General features: G+C 39.2%; 1 protein-coding gene across 1 annotated transcript; it reads right to left on the bottom strand.

Annotated features, from left to right (window-relative positions):
* Positions 1-826: 826 nt before the first annotated feature.
* lrrc8db (leucine rich repeat containing 8 VRAC subunit Db) lies at positions 827-13,069 on the bottom strand. The gene is made up of 2 exons (XM_074668403.1): positions 12,638-13,069; positions 827-8,384 (listed from the first exon to the last, which is right to left on the bottom strand). The coding sequence occupies exon 2, from the start codon at positions 8,380-8,382 to the stop codon at positions 5,842-5,844; it is 2,541 nt and encodes an 846-aa protein (XP_074524504.1). The 5' UTR covers positions 8,383-8,384; positions 12,638-13,069; the 3' UTR covers positions 827-5,841.
* Between the last annotated feature and the right edge of the window lie 2,702 nt (positions 13,070-15,771).

The raw sequence follows: 15,771 nt of genomic DNA, 5'->3' as shown, positions 1-15,771 counted from the left end.
CAGTCATTAAATGAAGAGAGGAGCTATAGAAATTAAGATTTAATTTTCACTTACGTTTTAACCTTTCATGAGTTTTTTGCACTGCCCATGTCATAGAATAAAAGTTAGACAAGTATGAATTTATGAATTTGCAAGATCAGTCTCACAAGACAATACTATCATTAAAAGTAGTATTGTTATGAAAATATTTTTCCCAGCTGAACACTTGACATGCCTCAGGGTTAAAATAAATCCATGTACACTGTTCTGTCTTTCTCACATACTGAGTTTATCACATGATTCTTTTATTTATTTATTTTTAAGAAGGTTATGTATTTTGTGATAATTACAAAGAAATTTTAGTTTATAGTCCGGTGAGTGAGCCTTAGACATTGAGTAAAGGAGCATCATGTGTTATATTCCCTATATATATCCTATATTACTGGATAGCCAACCGCCAAATTTCACTGTCTACAGATAAACACTCATTTCTAAAATTGTAATACAACTACACTGTCAATGTTTCATTTAGAAAAAAAAAAAAAAAGCATGGGATGAATGATATGCAAAATATTTTTTTCACCCATACCCAAAATTAAACCTTAGCATTTAACAGCTAGAGGACTAGTCTTGAATATCTGAGGTGTTGATGTGTTCTCTATAACCTGATAGCTAAAAGCCTCGTTCACACTCACAAAAACGGATGCTGATTTGCTTGAATATTATTTTCACACTGAGATTAGATTCACGTTCATGGAGTTTATATAAGCTGTACTATTACAAAGAAAAACAAAAGTGTTGTCTGGTACAAAAAAAAAAAACAGCTCCTCAATTCAGTTTTGGCTTGAGTAATACTTTTAATTACAGTCATAATAAAAGTGTTATATGGTGGGAGTTCCTTTATTCTTTGAGCACATTTTAAAACTGGATTGGCAAAGTGCTGTGCAGTGAGGAAAACAGTTACTGAGGTAATAAATACATACAGTGAGCACGCAAATTACAGGGTAAATATACATATGACAACAATAAAATATGGAAGAAAATGACAAATAATATAAAAAAAAAACATCTTTGTGCATTTGCTGCACACAGGAGGAGAAACAAACTGAAACTGGAGTTATCATGGATAAAAAATGATGGCATGGTTCAGATTTTTCAAGGATCAGAAAGCAACAGATCGCTGTTAACGTAAAAATGTATCACAAGTTTACTGAACGTGGAATGATGTGAACACACGGCTGTACATACACAGTAGTTGATGCAGTATTTTTCACTTGTTTCTGCAGTTATACCAGTCAAAGAGTCTTTCTTGACAGATGTAAATATTGCATACTGGTTACTGTAATTCATTCGTTTCATATTTTTCTGGAGTTTTCAGCCGTTTCTTCTTTGACATACCTGCAGAAGAGTTTTCTACCCTCAACCAAATAAACCGGACAGGAATGCAGTATTCAGTATTCTGGATGACCAATACTCTGATTGTAAACAGATCTCACTAATAATACTTTGCTGATCAAATATTGGTGTAGTAAAAATGGCAGGTTGACACATTGAGGAGAAAAGTCTATTTGTAAAATACCAGATTTCATGACACTAAGCACCACAGACTATCATTTTCATTATATTTGCATTCTTTGACATATAGAAACCAAAACTTAGACCTATATAAAAAACCTTTCCACACGGTTAGACCTCCACATTAGAAGTGTAGTTACTTCTGGCATGGAGAGATTTTAAACCTCAGGTTTCTAGAGGGTTTTTGTTTCAATTATTAATTTTTTTGTACCGCCACAATACATGTTTGTGCATTAAAAAAGATAGAAATGTCTGATTTATCTGTTACTGTTCAAACTGAAACAAAATAGAAGAGAAAGAAATGTTGAAGTTTATGGTTGAGACAGGAAACCAGTCAATGGAAAGTGTCTTAATGACGTGATGGTCCACCACATGCTGCTCATTAGGCTTTAAGGAGGTTAATTCAGGTGGTTAGCTCAAACGCCGTTAGCATGTCCCACTGTTTTATATAACTACAAAGCAAGAAAGTGTCTTTAAAATAACGTTTGATGGAGTTACACAATATGGTAAAGAAATTTAGCATTGTGTTTGCTAGCAACTAGCTTTACTGGCCAACGTTAGCTGTTGTCTAAGTGAAGCTAAGCGGTTAGCAAAATTGTTACCGTGACGTTAAGCTCCTGTGAGGAACTCGTTTCTGACTTTGTCTCATACATGTTAAAGTTGATTTTTCAGGAGCTTGCCTGCATCTTCACAGCTCTAAGTCCCCACTTTTCTGAGATTTTTTTTTTTTTTCCCAAAATCTGTTTTTGTTAGTCTGAAATGAAAACAAGGGTTCCACAACTATAAGCTTTGCTTCACCTTTTTTTTTAAATTTTTTCTTTCAATGATTGTGATTATGATGATTTATGGGCTGTGGGAACAAAGGGCCTCATTGCCTGTGAGAAAAAATGAGAAATGTGGGAACATAGGGCTGATCCCGTTTTTTTGGGAAAAAAATCTTTTTGCAGAGAAGCATACCCCTTACTGTAAATATTGGAAAATAAAAAGGGCTACCAACTACAAAACAGAAATTGTCTTGTTGATGATGCCCTGGTTTGTTCTGAGTAACAAAAAGGCATCACTGTTAACTTCAGTGTATTTAATAACTTATTAAAAACTCCTCTCAAACTCCTATCAAGTTATGCTTGTGGTTTGTCCTAGTGGTGTAGCCGTACCTGTATGTAACACATCTCCACTTTTGAACAAAGAGTAAACATCACTCAGACCAGGCAGTTTGTTTAGTGCTGGTGCTGTTGGCCATGAATAATCCACCTGAGCATCTACTGTGGAGTCTTCAGCCAATGTTTGAGGGTTTTTTTAACGAGGAAAGATTTGTATCATTTAAAATTTTTTCTTTGTTTACCAAACTTCTGTATGACGGACGAAAACATTCAGGATCCAACCTGCGAAAACAAGCCGAGGTATGTGGCTAAACATTAGTTATATCCCAAATGATGGTTTTAAACCAAGCAGTCATTGCTTGTTTTAACTTAGTCACTATTTTTATCCAGTATCAGTTTAGAGCTGCATGTCTTCCAATTTGAGGCAAAAACTAAAAAAAAAATTAATACTGTCTTCTAGCTAACATAACAGTAGAATGTAGACCCATGCATTCATAACATGGAAGCTGTGTTTCCACCAAGCAGTTCGGTTCAGTTTGTCTCAGTACAGCGTGCATCTTACAGCGTTTCCACTGACTTATCCTGGAACAGATCCCCAAATGACCGAGACGAGCCATCCCACTTTTTGGGACATTTTCGTATGGGTGCCATGTGTGGAGCAACACACTGCAGACCGTTGATTGGTCAAAAGAATCGTCACTTACCCCGACAGCGGCTGCATTTCTCCTGGCAGCACACAGTCTTCTCTGAAACAAGGCTTCATTGCAGTTTGTATCAAAGAGCTACATGCCAGTCACAGAGAGGACAAAATGCTGCATGTCTTCCATCTATGCTCTTTGTTTACTGTGTCGCGTTTCTCTTCTTTGTTGGATTTAGTAGCAGGGTACACTGTGACGCGCTACTATGGACCAAACTGCTTGGTGGAGACAGGGCTTATAGGTGTTTTATGACTAGAGAGTCCTGAAACTTTTAGTTCCTGCAAAACTCTTTCCTGTAAAACTGTATGCATGTGGCCCATCGTTTGTCAGTAGTTCTACCTCAAGCTAAAATCCAGGGTAGAAATGTAGTTTAGGACAGTGAGGTATGGAAAATAAATAAATAAAAGTAATTGCAGAAAGTCTCCAGTTTACAGGGTCACTCTTGAAACTTTAACACTGGGAGCTGACAGAATCATATTCATGCCATCAAGCTCAAAGAAGACCATTGTTGAAGAGTTATTAAACTTACTCAATGACAGCTGGAAATCATCTTATAGTGGGCGGAGAGATGGGGGGAATAAAAACACTATGGCTGCTCCACCAATCAGAAATGTTCACCTTGGTGGCTTCACCCTTCACCCTTAATATGTGTAAAGTACTACCCCCAAGCAGGGGAGATTAATTACCCAAGAACAAAAATTGGCACTAGTTCCTGTGGTTGAAAAGCATTGAATGTTCTAAGATTTTTAAAGAAGTATTTTGAATACTTAAATATCTGTTAGAGAAAGAACATCTATACGCTTACTAAAGTTATACTTGAAGTAGTGCTGTCAGGCAATTAAAAAAAATAATCTAATTAGTTACAGGATTTGTAATTAATTAATCTAATTAATCTCATTTTAATCTCATATCTGCTTAAGGTCCCAAAATAAAGAATTTGAATTCCAGGACATTAAAATTACATTAAAAGACATTAAAAGACTTTAAAAAATAAGGTGGGAATATATACAACACATTTTTAGGTACCCTGAGGCATGAGGAACACATGAACCTACCTTAACAAAATCTACACATTCCTGCACCTAAGATAAGCTGATTTGATTTTTAGGACGGTTTTTGCTTCTGTCACATTTTACTCACTGTGGACTCAACTGTCACTGCAATATGAACTTCTATACTTCTATGAGGTCAGGAGAACCAGGGCTAAAGGCAAAAAACTGTGAGGAATTAAGTACAAAACACTTAATTCAAGTCTTGGATCAAAGAAAAGTGAAGTATTTTCTGTTTTACATGCTCTGAACACACAAACTCATTGGTGCAGAGCAGCCCCAAGCTGAAACATGACACCAGGAAGATGGAAGCAAATTTTTAAAGAATTCTTTAGATTTAAATACAGGACATATATCAATAATTCAGAGCTTGTTTAAAGCAGTAAAGAGTGTAAAATTATCTGTTTTTTACAGAATTGAGCTAGAGCAAACGGTTGATTTTCTGCAGATTTTCAAAAAGGAAGTGTGAATAAACGAGACGTGGACTGTATCACTCTCGCTTCCCCCCTTAAAGCATGTTGCTGACGTCAGGTGTGATACATTCAGGGACCGTTGGAAAATTGAAAATCTGACGAGAACACCACTTTTTCCAAGTAGGACAAACGGTTTGTAAATACCAGACATTTGAAAATAAGTGCGTCTTTGAACGCCCCACGGGTTTGCAATCCACATTAATCTGTGTTAATTTTAGAATGCGTTAATTTGCAGTGTAATTAATTAATCTAATTAACGCGTAAAAATGACAGCCCTAACTTGAAGTGAGCAACTTTTACTTGTATTGAAGTGATGTGTGACCAGGACAATCTTTACTTTGATATAAGTCATAAAACGTAACACTTTCTCAACCACTGCTTATGATTACAGCAGTACAATGTCTCAGCGTTTGAGCTAACCATCTTGAGCATGATAACAGAATAACATGGCCGACATGTGAGTAGGATGAATATACCGGCGCAATAATTTAAAACTCTCCAAGCTCTACTGGAGAGATGAAACACAAGTCTTCTGAAAAGTACTCCATGAATCAGGAGCCCTCACATCTCATCTGTGGGCATGCATGGCTTCAGTCAGAGCAGCTTTGAGGTGATTTAAAACAAGCTTTCCCTTTAAGAGAGGACAAGTGGACCCAAACTTGAACAGCAAACACGGTACAACATGGTTCGTACATTACCTCATGGTGAAATTCAAGCATTCAGGTTTTTTCTTTAATGTATACTGTATATGTGTTTGTATATAGTCATGACACAAGCCATGATAAACTCTAACTTTCTTAAAACCTCTCCAGCAGTACCACCTGTGCTCTGTTCCTTTAACACGTCCCTAAACATCATACAAACTGTTCGCTGAAGAACAGCTTCAGTTAGCATTAAACAAAAGAACTGCTCTGTACCAAAGATGTTTGCTGGGTATTTGATCTAATGTAGGATGGGACTACTGCCCCTAACTCAGACATTTGCACCCATTTGGAAAAGAGACACTAGCTTCCTGATTGATGCTCTCTTTGACCTCTATGGGCAGCGAGTCAAAGAGGTGATCCTCCACGATCAGGCAGCTCCTGCGCAGGAGACCGCACTGACCGAGCTGAGCGGGAAGACGATCCAGACAGTTCCCCTTCAGTTCCAGATGTGTGAGCTGCGAGAGCTGGGCGATCTTCTCTGGGAGGGAGGAGACGCAGTTGTGACTGAGCAATAAGGTCCTTAGTTTGATGCACTTGAACAGTTGCTTGGGGATTACCTCGACTTTGTTGGCGTTGATGGCAAAATGTTGGAGGTTCTGTAGAAAGCCAACCTCCAGTGGTATAACAGAGATAGAGTTATGGCTGACATCAAGGTACCGCAACTTGAGGAGGGTGAATAATGATGAGGGAAGAGACTCCAGTTTGTTGTGTGAGAGATAGAGAGACTCCAGGTTTTTGACATGGCTAATGGACACTGGTATGTTGATGATCTTGTTGTGCCAAAGCTTGAGGCACGTCAGTCTCTTGAGATGCTGAAAGCTGATGATCTCCTCGATGGTGCGGATGTTGTTGGACTTTAAGTCCAGTTCTTGAAGGTTTGTCAAACTGAAGATGGCGTGGGGGATACGCTCCAGCTCACAGTTCAGAAGCTCCAGCTCAGCAAGATTCAGGATTTTCTTCAGACTGTTCAGCACTAAGAGCTTTGTACCGTCATTATGGATGACCAGCTTGATCAGATGTGGGGACAGATCCGTTATGTTTGTCGGGATCTTTGTGAGGTTGCTCTTGAGATGAAGAACCTTTAAGTGCCGAAGGTCTCTCAGAGATTCGAGACCGATCATTTTGTTGTTTTCAGAGTTCAGGTTACCAACCAGGTACAGTTCCCTTAAACTTTTCAACAAGTAAACCCAGCTAGGAATCTCACCAACATCTGTGAATTTGACATGAAGGCACCGGAGGTAATCACGAAGGAAGATAAAAGCTGTCTGTTCCACTTTGGCGGGGCAGTGATAGATGTGTAGCTCCTGGAGGTTTATCATCTGTGAGATCTTTGCTGTTATCCTGGCCTCTGGGATCAACTCCAGTTTGAGGATTTCTAAATCTGTGAGATCAAACACGGCGTCCGGCACACCGGAGAGCATGAAGAGATGGAGCTCCAGCTTGTCTTGGGGATTGCGCGTCACATGCTGCCTCAGTTTCTCAAAGGTCCACTCGTGGTTCAGGCTGATCTCTCTGAGCTTGTTCTCACTCACCTCGGAGAGAAAAACGCCAAAACGCTTCGAATAGAGCTGGTCGTACTGGTCAACCATGTGGAGGAGGAACGCAAAGTCATTTTTGACGTCTGGAATATCGCTAAAGCTGCTTTCCTCTCTGACTTTTTCAAAGGAATACTCTTTGAGAGGTCTCCGAAAAAGCCAGAACAGTGTGTATATACAGATAACTCCATAAACACATATGAGAGCGATATAACTGACAAGGAGCTTCTTCAGCATGAACGCCATGTTGTGCGTACACTGGAATTTTTTGTATCCAGTCAAATGTTTAATTTCAGGCTCACACACGTGGTCAAAATCTATAGAGGCAACAAAAGTCATGGTGTAGCAGAGGATCAGGATGAATTTGACTGTTTTGATGAACGTCTGGATGGCGTACAGTCTGTAGATCAAGTCACTGTCTTCAACGTGGGCACGAAATTTCCGCACCTTCTCGAAAAGGGCTTTCGCTTGCTCGCCATCTTTCTTGTCCAGGATGGTCATCGAAGGGATTTCACTGACAAGTTTCTCAGCAGAAAACGTAACACCAGATTTGTTCAGCATTGGAGCAGACTGGTTTGGACTCCCCTCCTCGCTGCTTGTGGACAGATGCTTGAGGAGGGAGGAGGCACCGGCTATTCTTTGCTTGTTTTCCTCTGAGTCCTCACAGGCAGTCTCAGAGAGAGCTTTGGTAGTCCAAGGCGATTCAAAACACTTTCCCAGAATGGAAACAAAATGTTCAATTTTGGAACTGGTCTTTGGGTATTTGAACCAGAAGTTGCTGCTGACCATTAATACAATGGTGTGGATCAGGGCGAGGTAAGGGAAGTACTTGGAGTACCAAGGGAGGGCGACATGGTAGCACATCTGGTTCACAAACACATACTGCTGGAAATCAAGCTTGGTCCTGACACCTGTCGGCTCCCCAAATGTAACAGGTGGTGTGAAGTGAATGGTGGGGGTGATGATATCAGGAGGCTTTTTAGCCATTAAAGGGGCAGCCTGCTCTCCAATGGCACTTTCTTTGTTCCACAAACTATCAACTGTCTCCGGTGGTTGGGGAGCCAGGAAGTCTGGGGTGTCCTCCATGGTTTGTTCCAGAATAGGAAGACAAACCACTTGGTCCTTGGTTAACTGCATCGTTCCAGAAAATATGGCCAACATCAGCATGACGATGCCCAGATAATCCATGAAGACGTCCCACCATGGTTTCAGTATCCGATACGTTGGCTGGATGTCGTTCAGAGAGGCGACTTCTGTGAGGGTGAACATCCCTGCAACAGAGAACAAGAGTTAACAGAGAGATTGATTTTTCTCATTCTGAGAGTTTCTTACTGTCCTGGATAATTCCTTAACTGAATACACTCAGCTTGATCCATACTTTAGTTTGGAGTGTCTGTACTGAGATGATCTCCTCAGTTTGACTTCTGTTGGATGCCCTCTTTCCTTTCATTTCATCATTTGACTGTAGAAATTCATGAAACTAAAATGAGTAGTTATCTTCTGAAATGACTAGCAGGCTCAACAGGGAGATCTAAATGTCAGGTGAGTGTGGTCGTTCAGTAAGGATGCTGTTCATGCTAATCCTTTCCTGTTATAAAAATGTGTGTCAAAAAGCAAAAACCAACAGTGATAGAAAACCTAACTGTCTTGAAGCACAAAACTACTCGGTACGTCTGATAGGATGTGTTCATCAGACAGATTTAGGGAAGACAAAGAGAATACAAGGAGCTATAGGAAAGGCGGATGCTAGCTTACTATGAGCACATACACTGAATCCTTTCCTATGGGTCCAATTTTAGATACTTCACTCAAATCAATCAATTTCATCTACAACACTTTAGCTGGCGACTGAAGGTCTTCTTCTGAGGTCTTTTTGTGTGTGGCAGGGACACACACATTATGTTTGTGTCTGTTACAAAGACACTGAAGACCAGGGGTGTCCAAACTTTTTTCAAAGAGGGCGACATTTGATTTTGTGAAAATGACCAAGGTCCAACAACACCTCTATTAGTTTAATATTTCTCTTAATGATTTCTGTAATGATCAGTCTCTCAGTGCTCAAACCTCCTTGTTCCATCATCACAGACTGATGAAATCAAAGCTCACCTGTCCCTCAGGTGTCTTTTGATATTATATGCTGTGTAAACATCAGCACACTCTGCTTTTGACCAGGAACATGTTCTCCATCAGGGGGCGATATGGAGGAAGTATGTTGTTGTTTTTTTTATATTCAGACTGCTTTAACCTGCAAACAACATTTTAAGACCAAAATATGTCTGATCCTGCATTCTGAACTATTGTCATGCACCATTTTTTATTTCCTGCCCCAATTCATAGCTTTAATCTGATTTTGTGTCCTCTAATGTGTCTTTTGAACCGTCACATTTTTCCATCCTGATAAATCCATTCATTTAAAGACATCAGCTGTAGGAGTTGTTGAGAGTTTCTGCAGAGTGTACAGAGCTTTAGCTTTATACAAGTAGCCTATGTACAGACCAAATATAGCAATTTCATTACCATAATTAATACATTGTCAGATGAAAGCCGGAGGCTGTATGAAAATGGACCTTAGTCATGATCTGCCCTCACGTCTGACATTGGACATGCTTGATGTAAAGCTCCACAGCACAACATAATAATGATGCCCCCAAAATGGACAAGTTACTAAGAAATTCAGAAAATAAATTCCTGCTTGTTTTACACAACACTACCACACACTTCTCTGGATCAAGGCTAATAATTCAGAGGAAGTGTTAGTGTAGAAAAAAAATCATTCTGGCTGCCCACAAGCTCATTTGAATGTTGCTGTGGTATCTAAAAAAAGTACTGATACTGTTTGAATCAAAGTTTAACATTTTTGTATCATCTCCTGTCCAAAATAAGATTATCTGATGTCCACAGTGGGCCCAAGGGGGACTTTTCTTCATTCTTTTTTTAAAAATAGGTGCTTTATCTTCACTTTCATCTTTGGCAAAGGAAAATTTATGCAGTGAGGAACAAGCTTTTGGACAAGGATCCACTCATATTCCTCTGTACCCCTCTAACTCAGGGAACACGGAACTGCTACTTTTATGACTTCATAATCAACAATGTACTTCACTGTGGCCAGCAGTGCGTAAATCAGTTTTGCAGATTAACAGCTCATTACAGTAACTGCAGTTTGATGCAGGACAACGCCTCATCCTTTGCTTAACTCTTTTACAGGATTAATGACCGCAGAACAGCGACTGGCAGAGGACTAAACTGAATTAGAAGTCAGCCCATTAAACACAGATTGGTTAACAACATTAAATTTGGATTACTTCTTCATAAGATGAGAAGGCAAAGTTGTGACTTCTCTGTTATTTTGCAAAATTAAAAAAGGCTAGAGCAGTTAAGTGATGAACTTAATTTTATAAGACAGTTTTGTAGTCATTGTAAGAAGTGTGAAAAAGAGGGGCAGTAGACCCGCCTTGTGGCCCAATTGTTCAACAACTGTCACTACAGTGTCCTCTTGGGAGCCAAAATGTGCACTAGAGTTCCCTCATGGGAGCAAAAACTTGGGCCAAAGTGTCCTCCAAGCTGGCAGGATGGATACTAAAGAGTTTTCTTGGGGGCCAAAATTGTGCCAGAATACCCTCACTGGCCCGAAAAACATAAAAGTCAAAACTCAATGCCCTCCTTGGAGCTGAAACACTAAAGTGCCATCTTAGCAGCAAAAATGACAAAGTAACCTCTAGGAGGCCAAACTGCCTGCTTAAGTGCCCCTGTAGGAGCCAAAATGTGGGCTAAACTGCCCTCTTGGGAGCCAAAACTTGTGCAAAAATGCCTTCACATAAGCCAAAACATCCACCAAAGTGCCCTCCATGGAACTTAAACTCTTGCTGAAATGTCCTCTTGGTAGCAAAAACATATACTAAAGTGTCTTCCTGGTTGGATAAATGCATGCTTAAGTGGCCAAAATGTGTACTTTAATGCCCTCTTAGGGGCCTAAATGTGCACTAAGGTGCCTTCTTGGGAGCTGAGCCAAATTGGTGCTAGAGTCCCAACATGTGAGGCAAAAAAAATACTCATGTCAAAACTCGCGATAAATGCCCTCATGGGTGGCAAAACATGTGGCAAAGTGCCCTCCTTAGAAATTAAAAACACTTGTTAAGTGCCCTCCAAGTTTTCCGAATACATACTAAAGCGACCTCTTAGGAGCCAAAATTTGTGCTAAAGTGCCCTCTTAGGAGACAAAACACACGATAAAGGGCCCTACTGGGCACCAAAACATGCACTGGAGTGCCTTCATGGGTGCGGAAAAAAAAAAAGTCCTCTTGTGAGCCAAAACTTACACAAAAATATCCTCTCATTGGCCAATACATACACAATAGTGCCCTCTTGGGAGCCAAAACATGTGCCAAAGTGCCCTCTTTGGTGCTAGAACTCTTGCTAAAGTTCCCTCTTGGGGAGCCAAAGTGCCTTTAGGTGCCTTCTTAGGAGCCAGAATGCATGCTAAGGTGCCGTTTTGGGAGCCTTTCTGGCCCCTGATCTTTAAAAACTTTGTGCACACCACTGTTCATAATCATTTAACAAGCTCTAAAGAAGTGTGTTTTTTTTCCTTTTATTCTGGTGTCCTGCTAGAAATGTAAGTAGTGCTGTACTAACTGACAAAGACCAGTGAGTGCGAGCAATGCACACACAAGTATTTTGTATACCGAGAACTATGGGATGATACAAACTGTGCACTGCAGTTTTAATAGGGCACATTACCCAGGCTGAGAGGACAGCCTTATCAGATTGTTATGGATTTAGAGAGGACACTGCTTTGGAAGTAGGACACTGCACACAAGTTGTCTGGCACAAGAGACTGGCACGTCATGTGTGACACAAATTCTGCAAACATGAATGTAGTTGATCCAAAATGCAGCACTGCGTACTGCTTTTCTTTGCAGTGATAGTGTAATGTGGGTATGAACTCTATAAATGAGCAAGTGAGGTTTGGCTTCAGTTCATAATGATGTGGCCTGAGGGAAATCATTACCACCACACAGATAAACTACTGTCCCTGTGAGGCTGTGACATGTTGACTGTTTTGTGGTTAGTAGTGGGAGCATACATCCTATGGAGACATTAATGTACATGTTACAGCTTCCTCGTGTTTTGGTGTGGGTTAATAATGAATACAGCCTCTTTGCTAACAAGGAAAACATCTATGCCACCACTGTGACTACAGTCTATTGTTCATATCGACAGCATGAAGGTCACCATTCTCAATGAGGCTGCTGAGCAGGCTGAGACCGGCTACAGCAGCAAGACGCATCCATGGACACAAACAAAGAGGTGGACCTGATGTCCGTGAAGCCTTTAAACGCAGCACTCGCGTCTGAACCCATTCAAAGAAAATCACAGCTTATTTACATCAAATCCCCAGTATTACTGCTAACGATATTCTGTCATGCTACAAACCCTGCTAACACTGTTGGGCCAGAGCGGAGCGTTATTTGTATAGACCTTGGTTAAGACTTCCCGAGGAGCGGCACCCTGACGCACAGATACGCACCTTCACGAGTCCTGGTCCGGTTATGTCGATGCCAGCAGTACCGAGCTACGCCTCTTATCAATAGCCATGTTTCCCAGCGGGAATGAAGCCGTCCATTCTCCGCTTCACTTCCACCGTGGGCCTGCTGGCCGGGCTGTAAACAGCTTATCTAACTACCCCCACTCCGCTTCAGATGGTCGGGTCCTGTGGCTGGCGACACAGCCGGCACGCAGCACCAGCTGTTCAAGCGTCCTCGGTTTGATGATCTGTTCTCACGCTCACTGTGGTCTGTCCTCTCAGCGGCTCATGATGACCACCAGTTAGACACTGCTCTGTTAAAAGAGGAATAAATGGGTCTGTTGCTCATTTTACATCGGCTGCTGAAGTGATGATCATCACAGCGCTTTAAAACATTGAGGAGAAGAATACACAGCTGAGAGGAGATGACCCTCTGATGTTAGGGACCGTCGCACAAGTGCACAGGCTGCAATTCGCGTAAAAAAAAGAACTTACTTATTTCCCCACAGAGGAAAATAAAACACAAGAATCAGACTTCAGAGGAGGATTTTTTTTTCATCTGCAACAGTATCAGCCAATTCTTAGCTTATTCTTTAAAAAAATATTGTAATAATACAAATAATTATAATACTGCTAATAATATAATAATATCAATAATAATAACAACAACAACACAATTATAATAATACTGCTAATAATAATAATAATAATAATAATAATAATAATAATAATAATAATAATAATAATAGTTGTTGTTATTATTATTATTATTATTATTATTATTATTATATTATATTATATCATATTATATTATATTATATTATATTATATTATATTATATTATATTATATTATAAAATATCATAATAAAAATTATTATTATTATTATTACTATTGTTATTAGTCTACCTTATGGAATATAATGTGTAATGCATGTCATGCATTTAGAGGTCAGTTGTTCAAAACCCAGTTGAGATGGTACAGAAGGTTAGAAGATGTTACACAGTTGAGAAAAGTGGTTCCCATTGTCGGGGTCAGGGATCATTCTGAGAGGTCACTTATGCCTTTTAAAATCAAAAACTATTCACCACTGAATATTTTGTCCATTACAATATAAATATAAACACATCTCAGGGTTGAATTTTATATCAAACATGCAAATAGAAAATATTTTTGCATTATATAATCTAATAATTTGGGAAACACAACAGTATGTGTGCATTGTTAGGCTTAATTTATGCTGAACCAGTAAAATAAGGATTTTTGTTGTTGATTTTTGGATTAGTTGATCAGTGTATACCCACTGCACAGAGTCACGGGACTCTGGCTCTGCTAGTTTTGGTGGTGGGCTGGGAAGTTTTGGGACCTCTGAAAATGAATAGATGTCTGAAGAATATTGGATATTCTCCTATTTTAAATGACCTGAAGCTTATTACAACCGTTTTAAATCTGTTTATTCCGAAAGGCTTCTGTGTAATTACTATTTTTATCACATCCTTTTGAGGTTGGGTGTCCATTTTGCTTGCTGAAGGGGACAAGAGGAGGAAAAAATTGCAGCATTGGGTTGTGGCCAGGAGTTGAATCAGTAAGCCACCTTATTTCCCTCCTAGTTATTGCATGGAAAAGCATACATACAAACACCCACAGAAGTACATCACAGAAAAGGTTACAATTTCTGCTCGAAAAACGTAAATATTAGCATAAATATATTATAAAATGGTGATTTTAACTATGCTGCCTCAACCTTTTAAACCATGGAGGGAAAGTTTGCAAAATTTCAACATGACTGAATTTTTCTCCAAGACTCACCTTCATTTTACACTCGGTGCCTTATGTGCATAATAATAGAATAATCTGCTCTGGTTTAATCCTCACCAGACAGAAGACGATATCTAATACCATAACACAATTGAAAAAATGCAATTTACATGTTTTGATTTCATTTATTAAGTTACACTTTTATTTATTTACTTTTTTCCTATTGTAATAACTCTGGCTCTGATGCTTTACTCACACAGCACCTGATGAAATATAAACTGTAAAATCCTCTAAGACTGATATTTTTTTAGCACTTTTGGAACTTTGGTACATTTTTTTCTTACCCAAGAAATTATATTTATACATAGATCAGTGTTTATTGGTCAACAACATAAAAATACTGCTTATAAAAATACAATATTTGGAGTGTGCATACGTCATCTTGTGTAGAAACACTGTTATTACATAGACTTAACTCTAATGCACTTTGGAGTCATGTTTATATGACTCATGTTTTCAAGCCAAAGTATTTCATACATTTAGGTACAGTATATGCTTTATGTTTGCATTGTCCCTGCTGCGGTCCTCAAGATCTAACAGTCTCTTCAGAAAAATAAAGAGTCTCATAAAGGCAACTTAAAATAGAAAAAAGACGGCATTATTAAGGCTACAAGCTGCAGTCTAAATGAGGTCTTCAGGTTATATTTACATTCAGTGATAGAATTACTTTAACAATGTAAAATCTGCTCTGAAAACAGATTAAATTAGACTATGAGAAAGGGCCGGTTTGTTCTCTGATTTAAAGTTCACGAGGATCATTGTTGGTCATGTGGGTGACAAAATATGAAGCTACAGGCAGACATTTAGCTTAGCATTAGCAAACAACAGTTTTTGTTCAGTCCAGCACTTTTCATCACACTAATTTTTGGTTTAAAAAATGTTCAGATGTATCCTCAGCCCAGATAAACATCCGTTCTTAGTTTTCAGTTGGCCATGAAACATCTGAAATGAATGCCTTATTAAGAGCTTAAGGAGCAAATTGGACTAGACTCACTGTCCCTGAACTGTTGGGGGGTAGGTTTCAAAAACAGTCAGTTACTGAAACCACCATATTTAAATTTCAAATGCTGAGGTTTTATTTTAAAGAACAACACAGATAAGGTTACGTTTACTTTGACTGAAAAATCTTCTCGAAATCTTCAAAACAGAATCAGCAAAAATATTAATGGCACTCTTTGTTCACAGGAGGTGCTAAAATTAAAAAAAAAAAGTTTTAATACAAGCTTTAAGCTTTTGAAGTTCTGATGAATTAGCTTCAGAGGTGTTTTAGATATTGTGGTAGGATGCTTTTTGGTTCCACTTATTTCTGCCTAGATGCTA

The sequence above is a fragment of the Halichoeres trimaculatus genome, unplaced genomic scaffold (genome assembly GCF_033239565.1).
Source record: "Halichoeres trimaculatus isolate MK-OKI-2021-1 unplaced genomic scaffold, fHalTri1.1 fHalTri1_scaffold_4, whole genome shotgun sequence".
In the NCBI taxonomy this organism is placed as follows: Eukaryota; Metazoa; Chordata; class Actinopteri; order Labriformes; family Labridae; genus Halichoeres; species Halichoeres trimaculatus.
Note: the sequence above shows the minus strand (reverse complement) of the source record. Positions and strands in the feature narration are given on the sequence as shown.

Bases quoted from the DNA above. Each gene is read 5' to 3' on its own strand.
- lrrc8db (XM_074668403.1), bottom strand. From the start codon at position 8,382: ATGTTCACCCTCACAGAAGTCGCCTCTCTGAACGACATCCAGCCAACG.